Source organism: Hylobates moloch, unplaced genomic scaffold (assembly GCF_009828535.3).
Source record: "Hylobates moloch isolate HMO894 unplaced genomic scaffold, HMol_V3 SCAFFOLD_13, whole genome shotgun sequence".
Classification (NCBI taxonomy): Eukaryota; Metazoa; Chordata; class Mammalia; order Primates; family Hylobatidae; genus Hylobates; species Hylobates moloch.
In genome coordinates this window covers 36,107,076-36,126,751 of record NW_026652288.1, presented here as the reverse complement: position 1 = coordinate 36,126,751, position 19,676 = coordinate 36,107,076, and the positions used below count along the sequence as shown (strand labels likewise).

The 19,676-nt window shown below is 54.7% G+C and overlaps 1 protein-coding gene across 2 annotated transcripts; it reads left to right on the top strand.

The window, feature by feature from the left end:
* Positions 1–812: 812 nt before the first annotated feature.
* Positions 813–15,776, top strand: CCDC97 (coiled-coil domain containing 97). 2 transcript variants are annotated; one of them, XM_032172837.2, is made up of 5 exons: positions 813–997; positions 7,319–7,774; positions 10,462–10,740; positions 11,229–11,358; positions 13,503–15,776. In XM_032172837.2, exons 1-5 carry the CDS (start codon positions 952–954, stop codon positions 13,621–13,623), a joined length of 1,032 nt encoding a protein of 343 aa, XP_032028728.1. In that variant the 5' UTR covers positions 813–951; the 3' UTR covers positions 13,624–15,776. The 2 variants fall into 2 exon arrangements, with proteins under 2 accessions (XP_032028728.1, XP_058282846.1); XM_058426863.1 differs by lacking the exon at positions 813–997 and adding an exon at positions 1,074–1,614.
* Positions 15,777–19,676: the final 3,900 nt, after the last annotated feature.

The window sequence follows — 19,676 nt, the reverse complement described above, 5'->3', positions numbered from 1 at the left end:
ACTGGTGACATGTCTGTCTACTCTGCTGGTAACACCTAAATACAGCCCCACCCATCCCATAGGGAAATAAGGACCACAGTTGGCTTGTTTCACACCTGCAGATTTCCTCCAGGTCCTGGGAACACAAAATGGGAAGTTCTAACTCACCACCCATCTCATGCCAGCCAGAGACAGGGTATGATGACGGAAGTAAGCCAGGCTGGTGGCTCACGCGTGCAATCCCAGCATTTTGAGAGGCTGAAGCGGGAGGATTGCTTGAGGCCAGGAGTTGGGGACTAGCCTGGGCAACAAGTGGGACCCCTGGCTCTACAAAAAAAATTTAAAAAATTAGCCGGGCGCGGTTGTGCGCCCCTGTAATCCCAACTACTCCAAAGGCTGAGACAGGAGGCTCACTTGAGCACAGGAATGTGAGGTTACAGTGAACTGTGATCGCGCCACTGCATTCGTCTGGGCGACAAAGCGAGACCCTGCCTCAAAAAAAAAAAAAAAAAAGAGTCAAGGCTTAGTAAATATTCCTGAATTCCTGAAGGGATGAAGAAAGGAAACGGACAAGCGGGGGTCTAAACGAGAGCACGAACCCTCAGAGTATGACGGCTCCAGGCTCCGGGGGACAGCCCTTTAACCATCCATCCCAAAATTAAGCACGCTGGGAGCTGGAGTCACAGCAGTGAACAAACGAACAATGGTTCTGGTTCCTACTGACTGACAGCAGAGGTTTAAGGGTCTCTCACTCTCTGGGGAGCCCCTTTCCTTCCTGGCTGCGGAGGGCGGAGCCCGAGAAAGGCACGCATGCGCAATGCAACGTCCGCCTTAGGCCCGGAACTTCGGTGCTTGGGCGTAGCGGTGCACCCAGACCCGGAACATTCTCAGGAGAAAGTGTCTCTTGCGTGCGTGGGCCGGAGGTTGGTGTGCGGGGCCCGCCGGGCTGTTGACAAGTCCGAGAGAATCAGGATGGAGGCCGTGGCGACGGCGGCGGCGGCGAAGGAACCAGATAAGGGTGAGATCTTGGTCACGCGGAGGCGGCGGGTGGGTGCGGCTGCGGTGTCTCTAGGAAATGATTCCCCCAGGAACGCGAAGGAGGACTCGTTTTAGGGGGACACCCGCCCCCCTCGGCTTTACCGGTCCTCTTCACCACTTTGCCCAGATTATTCCCTCCCTTGTCGCGGGTTGACCTCCTTTTCCTCCATTCCTTCCCCCCGAAATTAACCTCTTCCCAATTCCAGACCAATCCTTTCCGTGTCCCTAACTCATTTCCTTACCAGGCTAACTCTCAAATTAACAGAAACCTCTCTACCCCGGCCTAATTCCTGCATTGCCTCAGACTAGCCCTTCTCAAATTACCTCCTTCCCTATACCAAGCTGAGCCTTCCCTTGCTCTAGACGAATCCTCCTACCTTTCCAGGCCAAACTTCTACCTGCCTCATGCAAACTTATTCCAATCTAACGATTCCCTCATTTCATTGTAACTCCCGTTTCCCCCAAAGTCGAAAATCCAGCCAGGCTCCTTTCAAAGTCCTTACTCAATTTCTGTGCTTTCCCACAACCTTCAAAGTAATCCGATGTCGGGTGAGGTGTGGTTGGAAGCGTGGCTCAAACACCACTGGCCAAGAATTGGTAATTGTAGAAGCCAGATGGAGATGATTGGTATATGGAGGTAGGGGGAGAGGTGTTGTTGTACTTTCTACTTTTGTGTATGTTTGAAATTTTCTAAAAATAAAAAATTTAACCTAAAAAAAGTCTTAAGGCCGGGTGCAGTGGCTCCCACTTGTAATCCCAGCACTTTGGGAGGCCAAAGCAGGAGGGTTGCTTGAGCCCAGGAGTTTGAGACCAGCCTGGGCAAGAGAGAGAAACCTGATCTCTATAAATATTTAAAAATTAGCCAGGCCTGGTGGCTAGGGAGTAGCTAGGACAAGCTACTCAGGAGACTAAGGTGGAAGTGTCACTCGAATCCTTTGAGATTGCAGTGACCTAAGATTATTACACCACTGCACTCCAGCCTCTGCAACAGAGTGAGACTTGAGCCCAGGAGTTTGAGACCAGCACTGGCAACATAGCCAGACCCCATCTCTACAAAAAATTTAAAAATTAAGACCGGGCCCGGTGGCTCACACCTGTAATCGCAGCATTTTGGAAGGCGGAGGCAGGAAGATCACCTCAGGTCAGGAGTTGGAGACCAGCCTAGCCAACATAGCGAAATCCCGTCTCTACTAAAAATACAAATATTAGCCAGGCGTCGTGGTGTGTGCCTGTAATCCCAGCTACTCGGGAGGCTGAGGCACCAATTGGAATCACTTGAACCCGGGAGGTAGAGGTTGCAGTGAGCAGAGATTGCACCACTGTACTCTAGCCTGGGTAACAGAGCAAAACTCTGTCTCAAAAAAAAAAAAAAAAAAAAAAATTAGACAGGTTTGATGGTGCATTCCTGTGGTCCCAGCTACTCAGGAGGCTGAGGCGGGAGGATCACTTGAGCCCAGGAGGTCAAAGCTGCAGTGAGCTGTGTTTGCACTATTGTATTCCAGTCTGAGCAACAGAGCAAGACCCTGTTTCAAGAAAAAGAAAAAATCTGTCTCCTGGCCCCATCTATCTCCTTCAGAGAGTCATGTACACTTGGTCTCCATTTCCTCGTCTCCTGCTGACGACTGTCTGACTTTTCTCCTAAGAAACTGCTCTGATTAGGGTCTGCACTGACTTTCCCCATGTTGTTCAGTCCAGTCACCCCATTCAGGTTATTTTTTGTTTGTTTGTTTTTTGAGAGAGTTTCACTCTGTTGCCCAGGCTGGAGTGCAGTGGCATGATCTCAGCTCACTGCAACCTCCGCCTCCCAGGTTCAAGTGATTCCCGTGCCTCAGCCTCCCAAGTAGCTGGGATCACAGGTGCCCGCCACCATGCCTATCTAATTTTGTGTATTTTTAGTAGAGATGGGGCTTCACCATGTTGGCCAGGCTGGCCTCGAACTTCTGACCCCAAGAGATCCTCCTGCCTCAGCCTCCCATAGTGCTGGGATTACAGGTGTGAGCCACCACACTTGGCCCATTCAGGTTTTTTTTTCTTACTAGACTGGACTAGAATTAAATGCTGTTGACCCTTCCATCCTTTTTGCATGTTTTCCTTTGGCTTCAGCGACACCATAGTGCCTGATTTCCTGCCTGTCTCTCAGGCTGCTCTTTCTCAGCCTGACTTTGTTTCCCGGGGTGCTGTAACAAAGTACCACAAACTGCATGACTTCAAACAACAGAACTTTATTCTCTCGTAGTTCTCAAGGGCAGAAGGCTGAAGTCAGTGTTGCTGAACTGAAATCCAGGTGTCTGCAGGGTCGTGCTCCCCCACAGGCTCTGGGAGAAAACTCATTTCTTGCCTCTTCCAGCCAGTGGTGGTTTCTGGAATTCCTTGGCATGTGGCTACATCACTCCAATCTCTGCTTCCCCTTTTGACATTGCCATCTTTTTTTTTAAGACGAAGTCTCGCTCTGTTGACCAGGCTGGAGTACGTGATCTCGGTTCACTGCAACCTCTGCCTCCGGAGTTCAAGCAATTCTCCTACCTCAGCCTCCTGAGTACCTGGGACTACAGGAGTGCGCCACCCGGCTAATTTTTTGTATTTTTGGTAGAGCGCCATGTTGGCCAAGCTGGTCTTGAGCTCCTGACCTCAAGTGATCCACCCACCTCGGCCTCCCAAAGTGCTGGGATTACAGGGGTGAGCCATTGCAACCGGCCTCTTTTTTTTTTTTTTAAGGTAACATTAATGGGCTCCAGGGATTAAGATGTAGCTATCTTTTGCACAGCCAGTTTTTAGCTTCAGAGGCATCCCCTCCCCGCATCTGTGCAGCGCTTTTTCCTGGACCCTCTTCTCATCCCTCTCGCACTCCCCCATGCCCTCCCCAATCCCTACCTCTCATTTCTCTTGGCTTTGGTTCTTGTCTTGACCCTGATGACACCCACAGCTCTGTCTCCAGCCTAACATTTCTCTCCTGAGGAGTCTGGAGGCCTATGTAGCAGCAGTCGGACCATTCCCCTGGATGCTTCCCTTACTTCCCAGCACGTCAGCCCCATGGCTCCTCCACTCAGCCTCCTGACATCTTTCTGATTCGCTCACTCATGATCCTGTTCCTTCCTCCACAGCCCCTGCCCTTGTCCAGCTCAGTCTTCAGCTGCATCAGTGATTTAAATCCTCCCTGATACACACAACACATGTAATGTCACCTGTGACTTCTCTTCTCCCCAACCCAGCCACGCTGCCTAAAGTTGTCTCTATATTCTGTTTTCACGTATTTCCTGCTTGCCGCAGGCTTGCTTCCTCCGCTCTTGGGAAACAAGTCCCACCAAGGTTTGCCCAGCGCTCCACTTTCCTGTTTTCTTGAGACAGAGTCTTCACTCTGTCACCCAGGCTGGAGTGCAATGGCTGATCTCGGCTCACTGCAACCTCTGCCTCCTGGGTTCAAGCGATTCTTGTGCCTCTGCCTCCTGAGTAGCAGGGATTACAGGTACCCACCACCATGCCCAGCTGATTTTTGTATTTTTAGTAGAGGCAGGGTTTCACCATGTTGGCCAGGCTGGTCTCAAATTTGTGGCCTCAAGTGATCTGCCCACCTCGGCCTCCCAAAGTGCTGGATTACAGGCATGAGCCACGGTGCCCAGCCAGCTTTCCTGTTTTCTTTGCCCGTATTATTGTTGATCCTGACTGTCTCCCACATCAGACTGGGTGCTCCCTGAGGGCAGGAGCTGGACTGGATTCATCCTATGGATCCTCAGCATTGCCTGACTTAGGGCCTCTCAGAGATTTAGTTTTTTGGTTTTTTTTTTAGAGTTTTGCCCTTGTTGCCCAGACTGGAGTGCAATGGCACGATCTTGGCTCACCGCAACCTCTGCCTCCCAGGTTCAAGCTATTCTCCTGCCTCAGCCTCCCGAGTAGCTGGGATTACAGGCATGTGCCACAACAGCTAATTTTGTATTTTTAGTAGAGATGGGGTTTCTCCCAGTTAGTCGGGCTGGTCTTGAACTCCTGATCTCAGGTGATCCACCTGCCACAGCCTCCCAAAGTGCTGGGATTACAGGCACGAGCCACCGCGTCCAGCCTAAGATTTAGAGTTATTAAAGAGTGGTTGGGTGAACGCATGAATGCATGAGAGAGTGAATGAATGAGTAAACAAATTAGCAAATGTATTAACGATTTAAAGAATTGAGTGGATCAATAAGTCACGCCTCAGGGCCTTTGCAGTAGTTGTTCCCTCTGCCTGGAATTCTCTTTTCCAAGAGATCTCATGGCTTAATCCCTCACCACCTGAGGTCTCTATCAAATGTCCCTTTTTTGGCAAAGCCTTCTCTGAGCCTTCCATTTAAAATTGCAGCCTTGGCCAGGCATGGTGGTTTACACTGTAATCTCAGCACTTTGGAAGGCTGAGGCAGGAGGATCACTTGAGGCCAGGAGTTCAAGACCAGCCTGGGCAACACAGCAAGACCCTGTCTCTACCAAAAAAAATTAAAATTAGGCCGGGTCCAGTGGTGCACGCTTGTAATTCCAGCACTTTGGAAGATCAAGGTGGGAGGATTGCCTGACCTCAAGAGATTGAGACCACTGTGGGCAACCTAGTGAGACCTTGTCTTTACTGAAACTTTTTTTTTTTTTTTAATTTAAAGATTGGTAGAGTGCAGGCTGGGCGTGGTGGCTCACACCTGTAATCCCAGCACTTTGGGAGGCCGAGGCGGGTGGAACACGAGGTCAGGAGTTCGAGACCAGCACGGCCAAGATGGTGAAACCCTGTCTCTACCAAAAATACAAAAGTTAGCTGGGCATGGTGGCAGGCACCTGTAATCCCAGCTGCTTGGGAGGCTGAGGCAGAGAACTGCTTGAACCCGAGGCAGAGATTGCAGTGAATCGAGATTGCTCCACTGCAGCCTGGGCGAAAGAGCGAGACTCCATCTCAAAAAAAAAAAAAAAAAAAAAAAAAGATTGGCAGGGTGCGGTGGCACACACCTGTAATCCCAGCACTTTGGGAGGCCAAAGGGCGGAGGGGGGGGGTGGATCACGAGGTCAGGAGTTCCAGACCAGCACAGCCAAGATGGTGAAACCTTGTCTCTACTAAAAATACAAAAATTAGCCGGGCATGGTGGCAGGCACCTGTAATCCCAGCTGCTCAGGAGGCTGAGGCAGAGAATTGCTTGAACCCGAGGCGGAGGTTGCAGTGAATCAAGATTGCTCCACTGCAGCCTGGGCGAAAGAGCGAGACTCCGTCTCAAAAAAAAAAAAAAAAAAAAAAGATTGGCAGGGTGCAGTGGCACACACCTGTAATCCCAGCACTTTGGGAGGCCGAAGGGGGGTGGATCACCTGAGGTCAGGAGTTGGAGACCAGCCTAGCCAACATAGCACTGTCTTTACTAAAAATACAAAAATTAGCCAGGCATTATGGCTTGCATCTGTAATCCCGGCTAGTTGGGAGGCTGAGGCACCAACCGCAATCACTTGAACCCAGGAGGCGGCAGTTGCAGTGGGCAGATCTCACGCCATTGCACTCCAGCCTGGGCAACAAGAGCAAAACTCCAATAAAAAAAAAAGAAAGAAAGAAAAAAAAAAAAATTTAAAGATTAACTGAGTATGGTAGTGCATGCCTGTAGTCCTGGCTGCTCAGGAGGCTGAGGTGGGAGGATTGCTTGAGTCCAGGAGTTCAGGGTTACAGTGAACCATGGTTGTGCCATTGCACTCCAGCCCGGCAATGGAGCAAGGCCTTATCTCTAAAAACAAGTAAAAATAGGCCAGTCACAGTGGCTTACACCTTTATTCCCCAGCACTTTGGGAGGCCAAGGCAGGAGGATTGCTGGAGTCCTGGAGTTCGAGACCAGCCTGAGTAACATGTCAATACCCTGTCTCTACAAAAAATTTAAAAATTACACAGGCGTGGTGGTATATGCCTGTGGTCCTAGGTACAAGGGAGGCTGAGATGGGAGGATCGCTCAAGCCCAGGAGGTCAAGGCTGCGGTGAGCTGTGATTGCACCCTGCACTCCAGCCTGGGTGACAAAGCAAGACCCTGTCTCGAAAATAAAATAAAATTGCAGCCTCCTCCACCTCCTTCCCTCCTCCTTCCCTCTTTATTTTTCCGCATAACTCCAGGAAACACCTAACACATTATGTTTTCGGTAATTATGTTGCTAATTGTTTGTGTCCCCTACTGAAATGTCAACTTTTGCTCACTGTGGTTTCTCTAGTGCCCAGAACAGTGCCCATAATATAGTCGGTGCCCAGTAAATGTGAGCTGAGTGAGTGACTAAGCCCCCAGTCCCTTCCCACACTCCCATCTCTGAACTAACAAATCCCTCCTTTCCTCAGGCTGCACAGAGCCTGGACCTGGGCACTGGGGTGAGCTGAGCCAGACACCAGTCCCATCTAAACCCCAGGACAAAGTGGAAGCAGCTGAGGCAACATCAGTGGCCCTGGACAGTGACACTTCCAGGACTGAAAATGCAGCAGTGAGTGCTATGCTGCACGCTGTAGCCGCCAGCCGCCTGCCTGTTTGCAGCCAGCAGCAGGGTGAACCCGACTTGACAGAGCGTGAGAAAGTGGCCATCCTGGCCCAGCTGTACCACGAGAAGCCACTGGTGTTCCTGGAGCGCTTCCGCACAGGCCTCCGTGAGGAGCACCTGGCCTGCTTTGGCCACGTGCGTGGCGACCACCGTGCAGACTTCTACTGTGCTGAGGTGGCCCAGCAGGGCACTGCCCGGCCCCGCACCCTGCGTACCCGCCTGCGTAACCGGCGCTATGCTGCCCTGCGAGAGCTGATCCAAGGTGTGGAGGCCAGATGGGCGAGAGTGGGCACAGATGGGGAGGGAGGGGAGACTGAGGCAGAGTGAATTAGAGAAAAGAATACAAGAGCAGAAACAGAGACAGAGATCCTGGGAGAGAAGTTTTGAGACAGAGACAGGGACACAGGAAGAGACTGAGATAGAAATGTAAAGTAAGGGGGAGAGACAGACAGGGGTCCAGGGAAGAGAATGGGACAGACAATAAGAATCGATCAGAATTTAGTAGATGTCAGAAGTGGCATTTCAGATTGGTAGGCTGAGGACACAGTACACAGTGCTGTGATAATTGGTCATACCTAAGGAACAAAACATGAGATCCCTACCTCATACCATATACAAAGGCATCAGGGGAAACCAAAAGGAGTATGTACATGACCTTGGGGACACAGAAGCCTTCTGAACAAGACACACTGTGAAAACCATGAAGGAAAAAAAAGATAGCTTTTCGACCGTCACATAATTAAAAGCATCCTTGTGACCACAACACCAGAACCAAAGTTAAAAGATGAGAGTGAATGAAGCAGAGAGTGAGTTAAGTTTTCATTAGGGAGAAGGCACAAGTTATAGAGAGGTTCATAGAGAAAGAGAGAGAGGCTGGGCATGATGGCTTATGCCTGTAATCCCAGCACTTTGGGAGGTCAAGGTGGGCAGATTACTTGAGCTCATGAGTTCAAGACCAGCCTGGGCAACATGGTGAAATGCTGTCTCTACAAAAAATACAAAAATTAGCTGGGTGTGGTGGCGCCCTAGCTACTCAGAAGGCTGAGGTGGGAGAATTGCTTGAGCCTGGGAGGTGGAAGTTGTGTGAGCTGAGATCCCACCGCTAAGCTCTAGCCTGGGCGATAAAGCCAGACCTTGTCTCAAAAAAAAAAAAAAAAAAAAAAAAAAGTGAAACACAGATATGGAAATGAGGATGAAGACAGAAGGAAGATGGGCCGGGCACAGTCACTCAAGCCTGTAATTCTAGCACTTTGGGAGGGCGAGGTGGGGGTGGACCTGAGGTCAGGAGTTCCACAGCAGCCTGGCCAACATGGTGAAACCCCATGGTAAAGCCCCATTTTTTGGTAAAAATACAAAAAAATTAGCCACGTGTGGTGGCAGGCAACTAATCTCAGTTACTTGGGAGGCTGAGGCAGGAGAATTACGTGAATCTGGGAGGTGGAGGTTGCCAAAAAAAAAAAAAAGATGAATGAGGTGGGGGTAGGTGACAGAAACTGAAAAAAGCAGGAAAGATAGAAAGATGGAGATAAAGGAAGAGATGGGGAGAGATCCAGAGCCTGGGTGGGTGATAATCCAAGTTGGGGAGAAGGAGGGATAGAAACTGAATCTGCTAGAGGCTGGGCACAGTGGCTCAGACCTGTAATCCCAGCACTTTGGGAGGCCGAGGCAGGCAGATCACTTGAGATAAGGAGTTCAAGACCAGCCTGGCCAACATGGTGAAACCCTGTCTCTACTAAAAATACAAAAAAATTAGCCAGGCACTGCCTGTAATCCCAGCTACTCAGGAGGCTGAGGCAGGAGAATCACTTGAACCTGGGAGGTGGAGGTTGCAGTTAGAGTTAGCCAAGATCATGCCACTACATTCCAGCCTGGGCAACAGAGTGAGACTCCATCTCAAAAAACTGAAGCTGCTAGAGGATGCCACAAACAGCTGGGGGCAAGAGAGCTGGCAGGAGTGGGGAAGCTGAGCAGGACAGGGACAGTCACAGCCTATGGTGCTGCAGAGGCCAGGAGTCCGAGCAGTTTCTTTGCCCTGGGCTCTGAAGACAGGGCTAGGACCAGTGGAGGGGAGGGACCAGGGCAGGTTTAACTGTTATCTGAGAGACAGAGTAGCTCCTGCAGGAACAGGCAGCCAGGGGTGATGCAGGGAACTCAGGTTTTGGGGTAGTGGGGAAGCCAGGCCCACCTGAGGGGTTGCTGCATAGAGGAGCACTCGAGAGAGGACGGATCTAGGGCCTTCCACCACCAGGAGGCTTTCCCAGGGATACACAGGCAGAAGCCCCACCTGACCTGATCCCTTGCACACACATGCCAGATCCACATGGATGTACGCACATACACGCCCCACAGTGAAGGCGTGTCCACTGCCAGCCAGACTGGGGCCCCACAAACAGGCACACAACCTAGAGACACACAACCTCTGCTGCATTGTCCTGCATGCTGACACCCAGACAGACAGGTGTCCGTGGGCATATGCTGGGCCTCACAGGACATGTGTGTGTACATGGGCCACGCACACGTCCATGGGCAGGAGCTTGCACATCGTGCCTGGACACAATTGTACACGAGCTCCAGACCGTCAGAGCCTCAGAGACCAGGATGTAGCCAGGTCTGCCCGTGTACACGCATGCTTGGATGCATGAATACATGAATACACAGGAAGACAGAGGCCGGGCCACATACACACACTCAGGCGCCTGCACAAGTAATCACATGCACATGACCTCAGGTGCCTGCATGAGTGCTTGCGCACACGGCCTCAGGCGCCTGCATGAGTATTCACGCGCACGCCTCAGGCGCCTGCATGTTTTCCTGTGTTTTTGAATGTGTGCATACACACACTTGGACTGTGTATGCACATCATCCCACAAGCATGATCACACACATACCCACATGGACACGTCTGCTCAGTCGCTCACCCCATGCCCACCCTGTCTCTCCTCTGTGCAGGGGGCGAGTACTTCAGTGATGAGCAGATGCGATTCCGGGCCCCCCTGCTATACGAGCAGTACATCGGGCAGTACCTCACCCAGGAGGAGCTCAGTGCCCGCACCCCAACCCACCAGCCCCCCAAGCCCGGGTCCCCCGGGAGACCTGCTTGCCCGCTCTCCAACTTGCTGCTCCAGTCCTACGAGGAGCGGGAGCTACAGCAGCGTCTGCTCCAACAGCAGGAGGAGGAGGAGGCCTGCTTGGAGGAAGAGGAAGAGGAGGAGGACAGTGATGAGGAAGGTGAGGGTCAGTAGCAGGGAGACCCCAGATTCCAGACACCCCAGCCCCAGGCCTGTCTGTCTCCACTTCATGGCAGCAGGCTGGGCCGCCAACCTGCAAAAGCTGACATTGTGTCCCTCCCCTGCCCGGCCTGACTCTCTGTGTGTGTGCCCTTCCAACCGCTGCAGCATCCCCATCCCCCACTCTGAGGCACCAAATGACACCTTGCCTCCAGGTCTGGTCAGGCCGTTCCCTCTGCCAGGAATGCCTCTCCTCCCACCCTTCAGGTCTCAGATCCTGACCCGAGGATACAGTCTCCAGAGCACTATATGGTCATGTTTTATGCATGTCCCTGGAGGGCAGGGACCAGGGCCATCTCTGTCACTACTGTGTTCCCAGAGCTACCCAGCACAAGGCTGGGCACAGGAGCAGCAGCTCTCTGTGGACTCTGTGCTCAGTGCCTGCCCGAGTGCACCCGCATTCACACCCCCTCTGCTCTCCCTCTGCAGACCAGAGGTCAGGCAAGGACTCGGAGGCCTGGGTTCCTGACTCGGAGGAGAGGCTGATCCTGCGAGAGGAGTTCACCAGCCGCATGCACCAGCGCTTCCTAGATGGCAAGGACGGGGACTTTGACTACAGGTACTCCTGTGCCCCCACCTCCCCATCCCCCAGCCCAGCATCTCACGGCCTTTGGTCACATGCAGAGCCCTTACCAAGCTGTGGGGGCCTCCCTTTGTGGAGCTAGAAAGTCCCAAAACAGTTCCAGGATGTGGGGTTGAACAGCCAAAGGAAGAGGGTGAGTGACCTTGAACTAGCCTTGTCCATCTCAGACCCTCAGTCTCCTCACCTCTAAGGCAGGGGGTGGACAAGGATGACATATAGCTCAGTATCAATGAAACCCTGAAACACTGCCCTCCTGACAATGGCAGAGGCTACTACCCCAACCTCCCCAAGTCTCCCTAGGAAGCCCAACCTCTTCCGCTTCACCTTGGAACCTCCTCATGCTGCAGGAAGTAACCCCTGGCAAGGTTCATGTCCGGCATGGAGGGGCCTGCACTGGCTGCCCCCACAGTTAACAGTTGTTCATTTCTCCAGTAGCACCCCAGGGCTGAGACACGTGGGCCACCTGCTTTGGAAAAGCAGAGTGATGTTTCACTCTGTGATGTGTCACATCACAAAAGGAGAGTGATATGTCAGTCAAAGATTGGTTTTATCATTTAAGGTAGTTTTGCCTTGTGGTCCCAAACACTGGGCCTAGCAGCAGAGGACCCTCCTTGGTTTCACATCCAGCCCCGATGACATGTGAAATGTGTGACCACACATAAGCGGATCCTACGTCCGTCCTGAGGTGGGCTCATCAGGAAAGTGGGAATTGTGATTGCCTCTGCCGTGGGGCCCAGCCATGGTCACCGGAGCCTCCTCCCGTTCTGGGATCCCTGGCTCTTGAATGGAATCTGGCTGCTCCACTTGCAGCCAGCCAGGCCTGCTCAGAGCCCCAGTTCCTGCACGCAAAGTGGTGAGCAGGGGGCCTGGACCATGGGGACCCTCATTCAGCAGGCATCACTGCTGTTCCCAAGCCAGGGCCCAAGAGGAAATTGGGGTCGGCAGGGACCACAGTGTGTTGCCTCAGGAGGGCAGCAGTGGCCCCGATGTGTCCCCCATCCGTGCATTCAGTTGGCATGTGCTGAGCGTCTGTGATGTCCACAGGCTCTGGGGATAAGGCGGGGACCAAAACCAACGAAAGGCTTCCCTGCCTGGAGAGGGGTCCCACTCTAGTGAGGATGATCTAGAATTTTCTAGCACTTCATGGTGATGGGGCCATGAGGAAAAGTGAAGCAGTGGGAGGAGAGTGACAGGGTGGCTAGGGAGGGCCTCTCTGAGGGGCTGACAGCAAAGGCCTGCTGGAAGTGGGAGGAGCATTCCTGGCAGAGGCCATAGTAGGTGCCAGAGCCCCCAGCAGCACCGAGGGGCAGAAGGGGCTGGAGCAGTCGCAAGGGGTCGCAAGGGGGTAGGAGATCTCTGAGTGGCCAAATCAAGCTAGGCTTGGCGACCCAAGTGAGTGCTACTGGGTTTACTTGCTGCCTTAGAGCATAGGCAGCTGTCCGGCCTGTGGTCAGCTCTGGCTGATCCCGGCCTCTATCCACTGGAGGGCAGTAGCAAGCCCCCAGTGATGACGTCAAAACGTCAAAATGCCGTGGGGGCAAAATCACCCCCAAGTAGTTCTTTTTTGAGAGCCACTGCCTGCTTGAGAATGTAAGCCCATGTGTCGCCACATTTTACAGCTTTTTAAGAAAAACTAGAGCTTTGGGGTTTTTTTTAGACAGGGTCTCCTTTGTCACCCAAGCTGGAATGTGGTGGTTTGATCATAGCTCACCGCAGCCTTGACCTCCTGGCCTGAAGTCAGCCTCCCGCCTCAGCCAACTGAGTAAGCTGGGACTACAGGTGCTCACCACCACACCTGGCTACTTTTTCAATTTTTTTGTAGAGACAGGGTCTCCCTTTGTTGCCCAGGGCTCCAACTGCTGGGCTCAAGCCATCTTCCTGCCTTGGCCTCCCATAGTGCTGGGATTGCAGGCATGAGCTACCATGCCCAGCCCAGAGTTTTTGTGCAAACTCTGATTTGGAAAATGTTTCCTTGAGTTTTAAACACCATCTCCCTTGGGAGGGTCAGCTCTGACGGCTGCCAGCACATGGCCTTTGACATCAGGGTGCCCCAGGCCTTTGACCTGGGCATCCGAGGGTCCCAGGGAGACCCAGTCCTTGACAGCCTCCTCGCCCTGCAGCACAGTAGACGACAACCCCGACTTCGACAACCTCGACATCGTGGCACGGGATGAGGAGGAGAGGTACTTCGATGAGGAAGAACCTGAGGATGCACCCAGCCCAGAGCTGGATGGGGACTGATGGCCGCCACCCTTCCCACCACCTGCCCCATCCCCGACCCCAACAAGGCAGCTGATTCCAGGCCTGCTCAGTGACCCTTTCTGTAGGGGGACATCAGGGCAGTGCCCCACAACCCACGCACACCACCATCTCACTGGGTCTAGTCTCATCTCAGACAACCCCCACCCCTCTGTTTCTGGGGTTCCCTATCTTTCTCGTCTTTCCCACCCTGTCTCCTGCCTCTGTCTTTCTTGGTGTCTGTCTGGGCTTCTTTCTCTCTCTTTTTCTGTCTTTCTGTCTCTCTCCCTAACCCCGCTCCCTCTTTCCAGTGCTCTGGCTGGCTGTCTCTCCCTTTCTCCCCCTCTGTCTGCCTTAGGCTCTGTCTCCACCGCAGGGCCCAAGGTGAAAGTCCTCCCCTTGCCGGAGGCCAGCTGGCAGGGCCTTTCGTGGCTGGAAGTGGCCAGTTTGGTTCCGGTGCTGACCCCTAGGCCCCAGCGCAGCTGCCTCCCATGCTGTCTGTCTCCCCCTCTCTGTTTATGTCTGCGCTGTGTCTCACACTCAGAGCCTCCTTGCTTCTGTTAGGTTCTCATCTCTCCTTCTGCCTCACTCTGGGCCTCTTCTTTCTACTTGTACATTTCCACCTCTCTAGGCCTCTGCTGTCACTGTCCCTCTCTTATCTGTCTCTCAGCCTTTATCTCTGGGTTTTGATCCCCCGTTCCAGGCTCTGGGCCCCTTCTTCCCCCTTCCCTCAAACCTGGCTGCTATAGGCAGCAGAACCCTGACCACTGAGTAATGCAGCCCCAGGGGAGGGAGGAGACCCCAGGCAGGGAGGATGGGGGCAGCTGTCTTCTCTCCCCAGGACCCAGGCTGTGGATCACGGGGCCTGCCAGCTTGAGTGTAGAGGGAGGGGGGACTCTACCCCTCTCAGCCCCACCAGCCCCCCTCTGCCCAACCACAATTTTCCCTTCCTCCGCCTTCCTCTCCCTCTCCTGTTTACACTCCCCAAATGCGCACAGGCTGTTATCATGGGTCCTGAGTCATCCCACACACAGCCTGCCCCAGCGTCCCTGCCCCCAGCTGGCCACAGGGCCCGCCCCATGGAGCCCCCTGCCGCCCTGGGCTAATGGGAGCCAGATGGCCGCCTGGTGACTCAGCCACCGGGCCTGTGGGAACCCAGGCGTCCCGCCTTCCCATGCCCCCACACCCGGCTCCTGCTCCCCCAGCAGACACACACAGGAGGGCCTGGCCACTGTTGAGGGGGCGCACAGGCCAAGGGTCAGCAAGTCGGGGCCTAGGGACTCCTCATGCCTCTGAGATGGAATGGTGGTATCCTGCCATGGCCGAGCCTGAGGGACCCTCAAAACTGCCTCCTGGAGTCCACGGTTCCTGACCTCCGAGCCTCAGCTGTGCCCTCTGGGTCGACCAGAATTAGAGCCAGACGGGGAAAGTGAGAGCTGGATGGAGGCAGACAAGATGCTCAGAGCGACTATTAAAGAACAAAAGCCTCCGCTACCGAGCGCTTCTGTCCTCTGCCAGGCCCGAGCAAAGTGCCTGACACCGGGTTGGATCCTCAGACGGCCCCGTGAACTAGTGCAATGGGTCAAGGGAGGCCCAGAAAGATGTTGCTTCCTCAAGGCCACTCAGCCATCAGAGGCAGATATGAAACAGGAACCCAGGCCTAGAATCACAAAGGTCCTATAAACCACTTGGCTGTCTGGCCTCTCAGGTGTCAGGGCCATCCAGAGTGGGACAGCGTTGGAGGGACAAGTGTGCATGCAGATGTCCTCAGACGGGAAGGTTTGAGAAGGGTCAGATGGCAGGCGGGCCTAACAAGGGCTCCGTGATAGCCACTGTCTCGCACACAGACAGGGTCAGGGCATCTTGATATGGAGATCAGTCCCCAAATCACAGTTGTCCCAGCAGTGCTATGCGCTAGGCACTACCAATATCACTCCTCTATTTCCCAGAGGAGGAAGCAGCAGCTAGACTCCAGGACCTTGGGGTCATACCTCTCAGAAAGCCAAGAGTGCAAGATGAGAGCTGTCTCTTACCTGCCTGTATTTGTGCCCCATTTTTAAGAGCAGAGGGCCTGGGCCACAGGAAAGGCATTAGCCCTTGGTGATAGGCACATTTTTGACCAGTCTATCATTTGGTCATTAAATTTGTTTACGATATACTTTGCTATACGTAAATTTGTTGTGTAGGTTTTTAAAACGCGATGAGAGACACAGAAATTGAGTCAGAATTAGGGTTAGTCAGATGGTCAAGACGTGAGCATCTAGCTGACAGACAGAGGTGGAGCCGGTCCCAGGGACAGGGATTAGATGGGGAGACAGGAAGAGAGGTGGAGACAGAGTGGGGTAGGGATGACGGGCGACACACCCCCTGGTCACTGCCTCTGAGACCTGGGGGTGGTGGGCCCCCAGGGCGGGTGCCTCCCATCCCCCTCCCAGTTCTCCCGGGGTCAGGGTAGGCGGAAGGGCTGAGTCAGGGAGGGCGGGCCCCGCTGGGAGACAACCCCTAGGTGGGCATCCGGCCCCCACCCCCGTGTCTCCTGTCCGTCCTGGCCCTGGCCTGGCTCGCTGGCCTGGCCGCCACCCCGCCCCCCACGTCTGACACCTCCATGCGTCCTGCCAAAGCGAGCTGCCTCCCTACACTCTTCCCCCTCCAGCTCCAGTCACTGTGTCCGTCTGTCCCCAGTCCCTTCTCCCTGCTTCTCTGCATTTCTTTCCAGCCCTCTGCCTTCCTCCCTCGCCGCCACTGCTCTGTCTTCTCGTTCTGTGTCCACACCTCTGGCTGTCGGTGTCTCCCCGTGACTTTCCGTCTCCCCTCTGTCTCCTCCCTTGTTTTTCCCATGCCTCTCCCTCCCTCCCTCCCTCCCTCTCCTCCCCACCTTTTCCACTCCATGTCCCCAGCCATTCTCCATCTCTGTTCTCAGCTCCTGTCACCTCGTTTCCCCATCCCTTTCTCTGCTGGAGCCTCCCTCTGGGGGGCTCTGTCCTCCCCTCACTTTGCCCTTTCCCTCTCCCTGCTGTGTGTTTTGGCCTGTCCCCCGTGCCCCCCATCTCCTCTGTCTCCCACACTCTGGGAAGCCCGGCTGGGATATCCAGGTCGGAGCCTCACTGGCGGCCCCTGGAAACCCAGAATGAGGGGTCACCGCCTCTCGCCCACCCAGAAAGGGCGCAGGAGGGGGCAGCAAGGTTGCAGGGCCTGTCTGGCCAGAAGGAAATGTCTGTGCTGTGTGGCCTGGTCACCCCCGCCCCCAGGACCTGCTGGGCTGCTGCCGCCCCCGGCTGGGGCTGAGGCCGAGTAAACACAGCAAACACAGCCGCCAGCAGCCTGGGATATTTATACCAAGGCTGGGCGTGGATCCAGTGCCCACCACAGCCCCTGCCCTGCCCTGCCTTGCCTGCTGCCACAGCCAGCTCCAAGCCAGCGTGGCACCAGCCGGCAAGGGGACGCGCCGCAGACACAGCCTGCGTCGGGTATGGAGGCCAACAGGCACTGGCTGCTCACGATGCAGGCGGCTTCATGGACGCACCCTGTCCCCCTCCCCTGAAAACACCAGCACACAATGCGGACTCACACTTGCAGCTACTTGCAAACACACATCTACCCACCCCTCAACGATGATGCAAAACAGACCCACACAACTCCACACACTGCAGTCACCAGCCTACATGTGGGAACACAGCATGCAGACACCACCTTAGCACCTGCTCACAGCACCCACAGGCTGGGAACACCAGTCCCTGAGACGGGGACACATAGTCCCGAAGTACAGCCCTCCCTCACACACACAAACACCGAGAACCACCGAAAGCATGCTGGATGCACACCATGTAGACAAACATGCTCAGAATACCAGCGACACACGCCCTGATCACAGTGCAACCCAGAAACAACTCACAACTCACCCACCTCATATGTAAGAAACACACACACACGGCCGGGCGCGGTGGCTCATGCCTGTGTCTCAGTACTTTGGGAGGCCGAGGTGGGCGGATTACAAGGTCAGGAGTTCGAGACCAGCCTGGCCAACATGGTGAAACCCCATCTCTACTAAAAATACAAAAATTAGCCGGGCATGGTTGTGGGTGCCTGTAATCCCATCTACTCGGGAGGCTGAGGCAGGAGAATGGCTTAAGCCTGGGAGGCGGAGCTTGCAGTGAGCCAAGATCGCGCCATTGCACTCCAGCCTGGGCGACAGAGCAAGACCCCGTCTTACACACACATGCACACACACACTCCCCTCTCCTGGAGAAACATCATTCCCACAGATGATTAACATATGCAGAAAACACCACATTTCAAGTCAAACTTAACACTAAAAAATGCACAAATTTACACCCAGAAGGACAGTAAAGTTGTTGAGGAAAATATCAGACACACAATATGCCCCAGATACGTGGCCGACTTGCAGAATCAAACAGTGCCAGAGCATAAAACCCACAGAAAATACAACAGCTTGCCCAGCAGAAATACAAAACGCAGATGCACACCCCAGAAATGCAGCGCAGCCACAAACACACGGAGCTAACACGTGCTGGGGACACACACAGAAAAGACCATCCATACCAAACAGCACACAGGCCCCCAGAACACCCATGCCAGACGCAACTCACACCACAAAGCTTGGAATCACACACACACAATAAGGTCCTGAACACACAAATCCAAATCCACACTGGAACCTCAAATACTCTGCATGTCCAGAGACTGAGGGGGAAGGGGCTTTCTCTCACCCCCCAATCTCCCCACTCCCCCTTGCTGACCCAGGTCCCAGGCGCATCTTGGGGGTGGGGGGAGGGGGCAGGAAGGCCTGAGCTGGCCTCCCCCAGCGGCTTCCTGCCCCACAGGGGCTGGACAGGAAGCTGGGGCTCCAGCCGGAACCCAGGCTCCCCCCACGACTTCCCTCTGTGGCCCCGGGTCGCCTGCAGAAGCAGGGGCAGGGCAGGGGGAGGGAGCGGGGAGCCCCAAACCCCCTGCCCTGCCCCTATGGTCGGCCACAGGCGGGGGCAGACTTGTCCAGACGGGGCTGAGCCACCCATCGGGCCTGGGTGCCAGGGTGGCAGGGCAAGGGCAGTGCGCACGCGGCCAGGGGAAGGTGCTGAGCCCACAGTTTCCCCGCCCTGCCCTGTGGGGCTGTGCCAGCTCGCCCGGCAGCCTGGGGCAGGTGGGCGGGGTGTGTCATGAGGGCGTGTCGGGCAGGCCGACCACACCGCGAGTGTGCAGCCAGCACTTGTCCTCAGGCCGAGGCACGAGCTGGGGCTGGGCGTGTGAGGGCTGCGTCTGCCACCCTGGGGGTGTGTCTGCTCCGTCTGGGACCCTGGGTGTGACAGTGTGTCTGGGCGTGATGTGACGGGGTCACTGCAATCTGTGGGGCCCTGTGGGACTCCCCAGGCTGGAATTGTGCGTGTGTGGCGGAGGGTGTGGGATGTCAGACTGAGTGGGTAAGACCGACCTGCTGTCTGTGAGGTTGTGACGTCTCAGACCTGTGTGTGGGGTGTGTCTGGTGGGACTGTGACAGGTCCGACTGTGGACATGCACCCTGGACCTGTTTGTGACCGTGACCCCATGGAGGAGGAGGTAGCTGTTGAGGGATCCATTTCCTGTCCGGGCTCTGATGCTGTGATGCGTGTGCGTGCATGACACTGTTTGAATCAGTGTCTGGTGTGCGGTGGTTGCGACCATGACCCTACGGAATATATTTGTATATGACCGTGTCGTGCCAGGTCCCTACTGAAGTCTCTGCTCGTGTTGTGTCCCAGTGAGGCTCCGAGGCTGAGTGGTGTTTACGTGATGGGCTGACACTTTCTCTATTTGCATCTGTGTATATGTGGGCTGCAGCTGCTGCCAAATGACACAGCCCATGTGTTACGGGCCCTGCAGGAGTCTCTGTGTGTCCACGGCGGCTCTGAGAGGCGAATGTTTGTGTAGTGTGGGGCACCGTCCGTGTTTCCCCCCGTGTGAGTGTGTCTGCGTGTGTACACGCACCACATCCTCACAGGGCTGCAGCGACTACAGCCGAGTCACTGTGTCCTAGCTTGTGACTCTGCCTCTTGGGGCCAGGC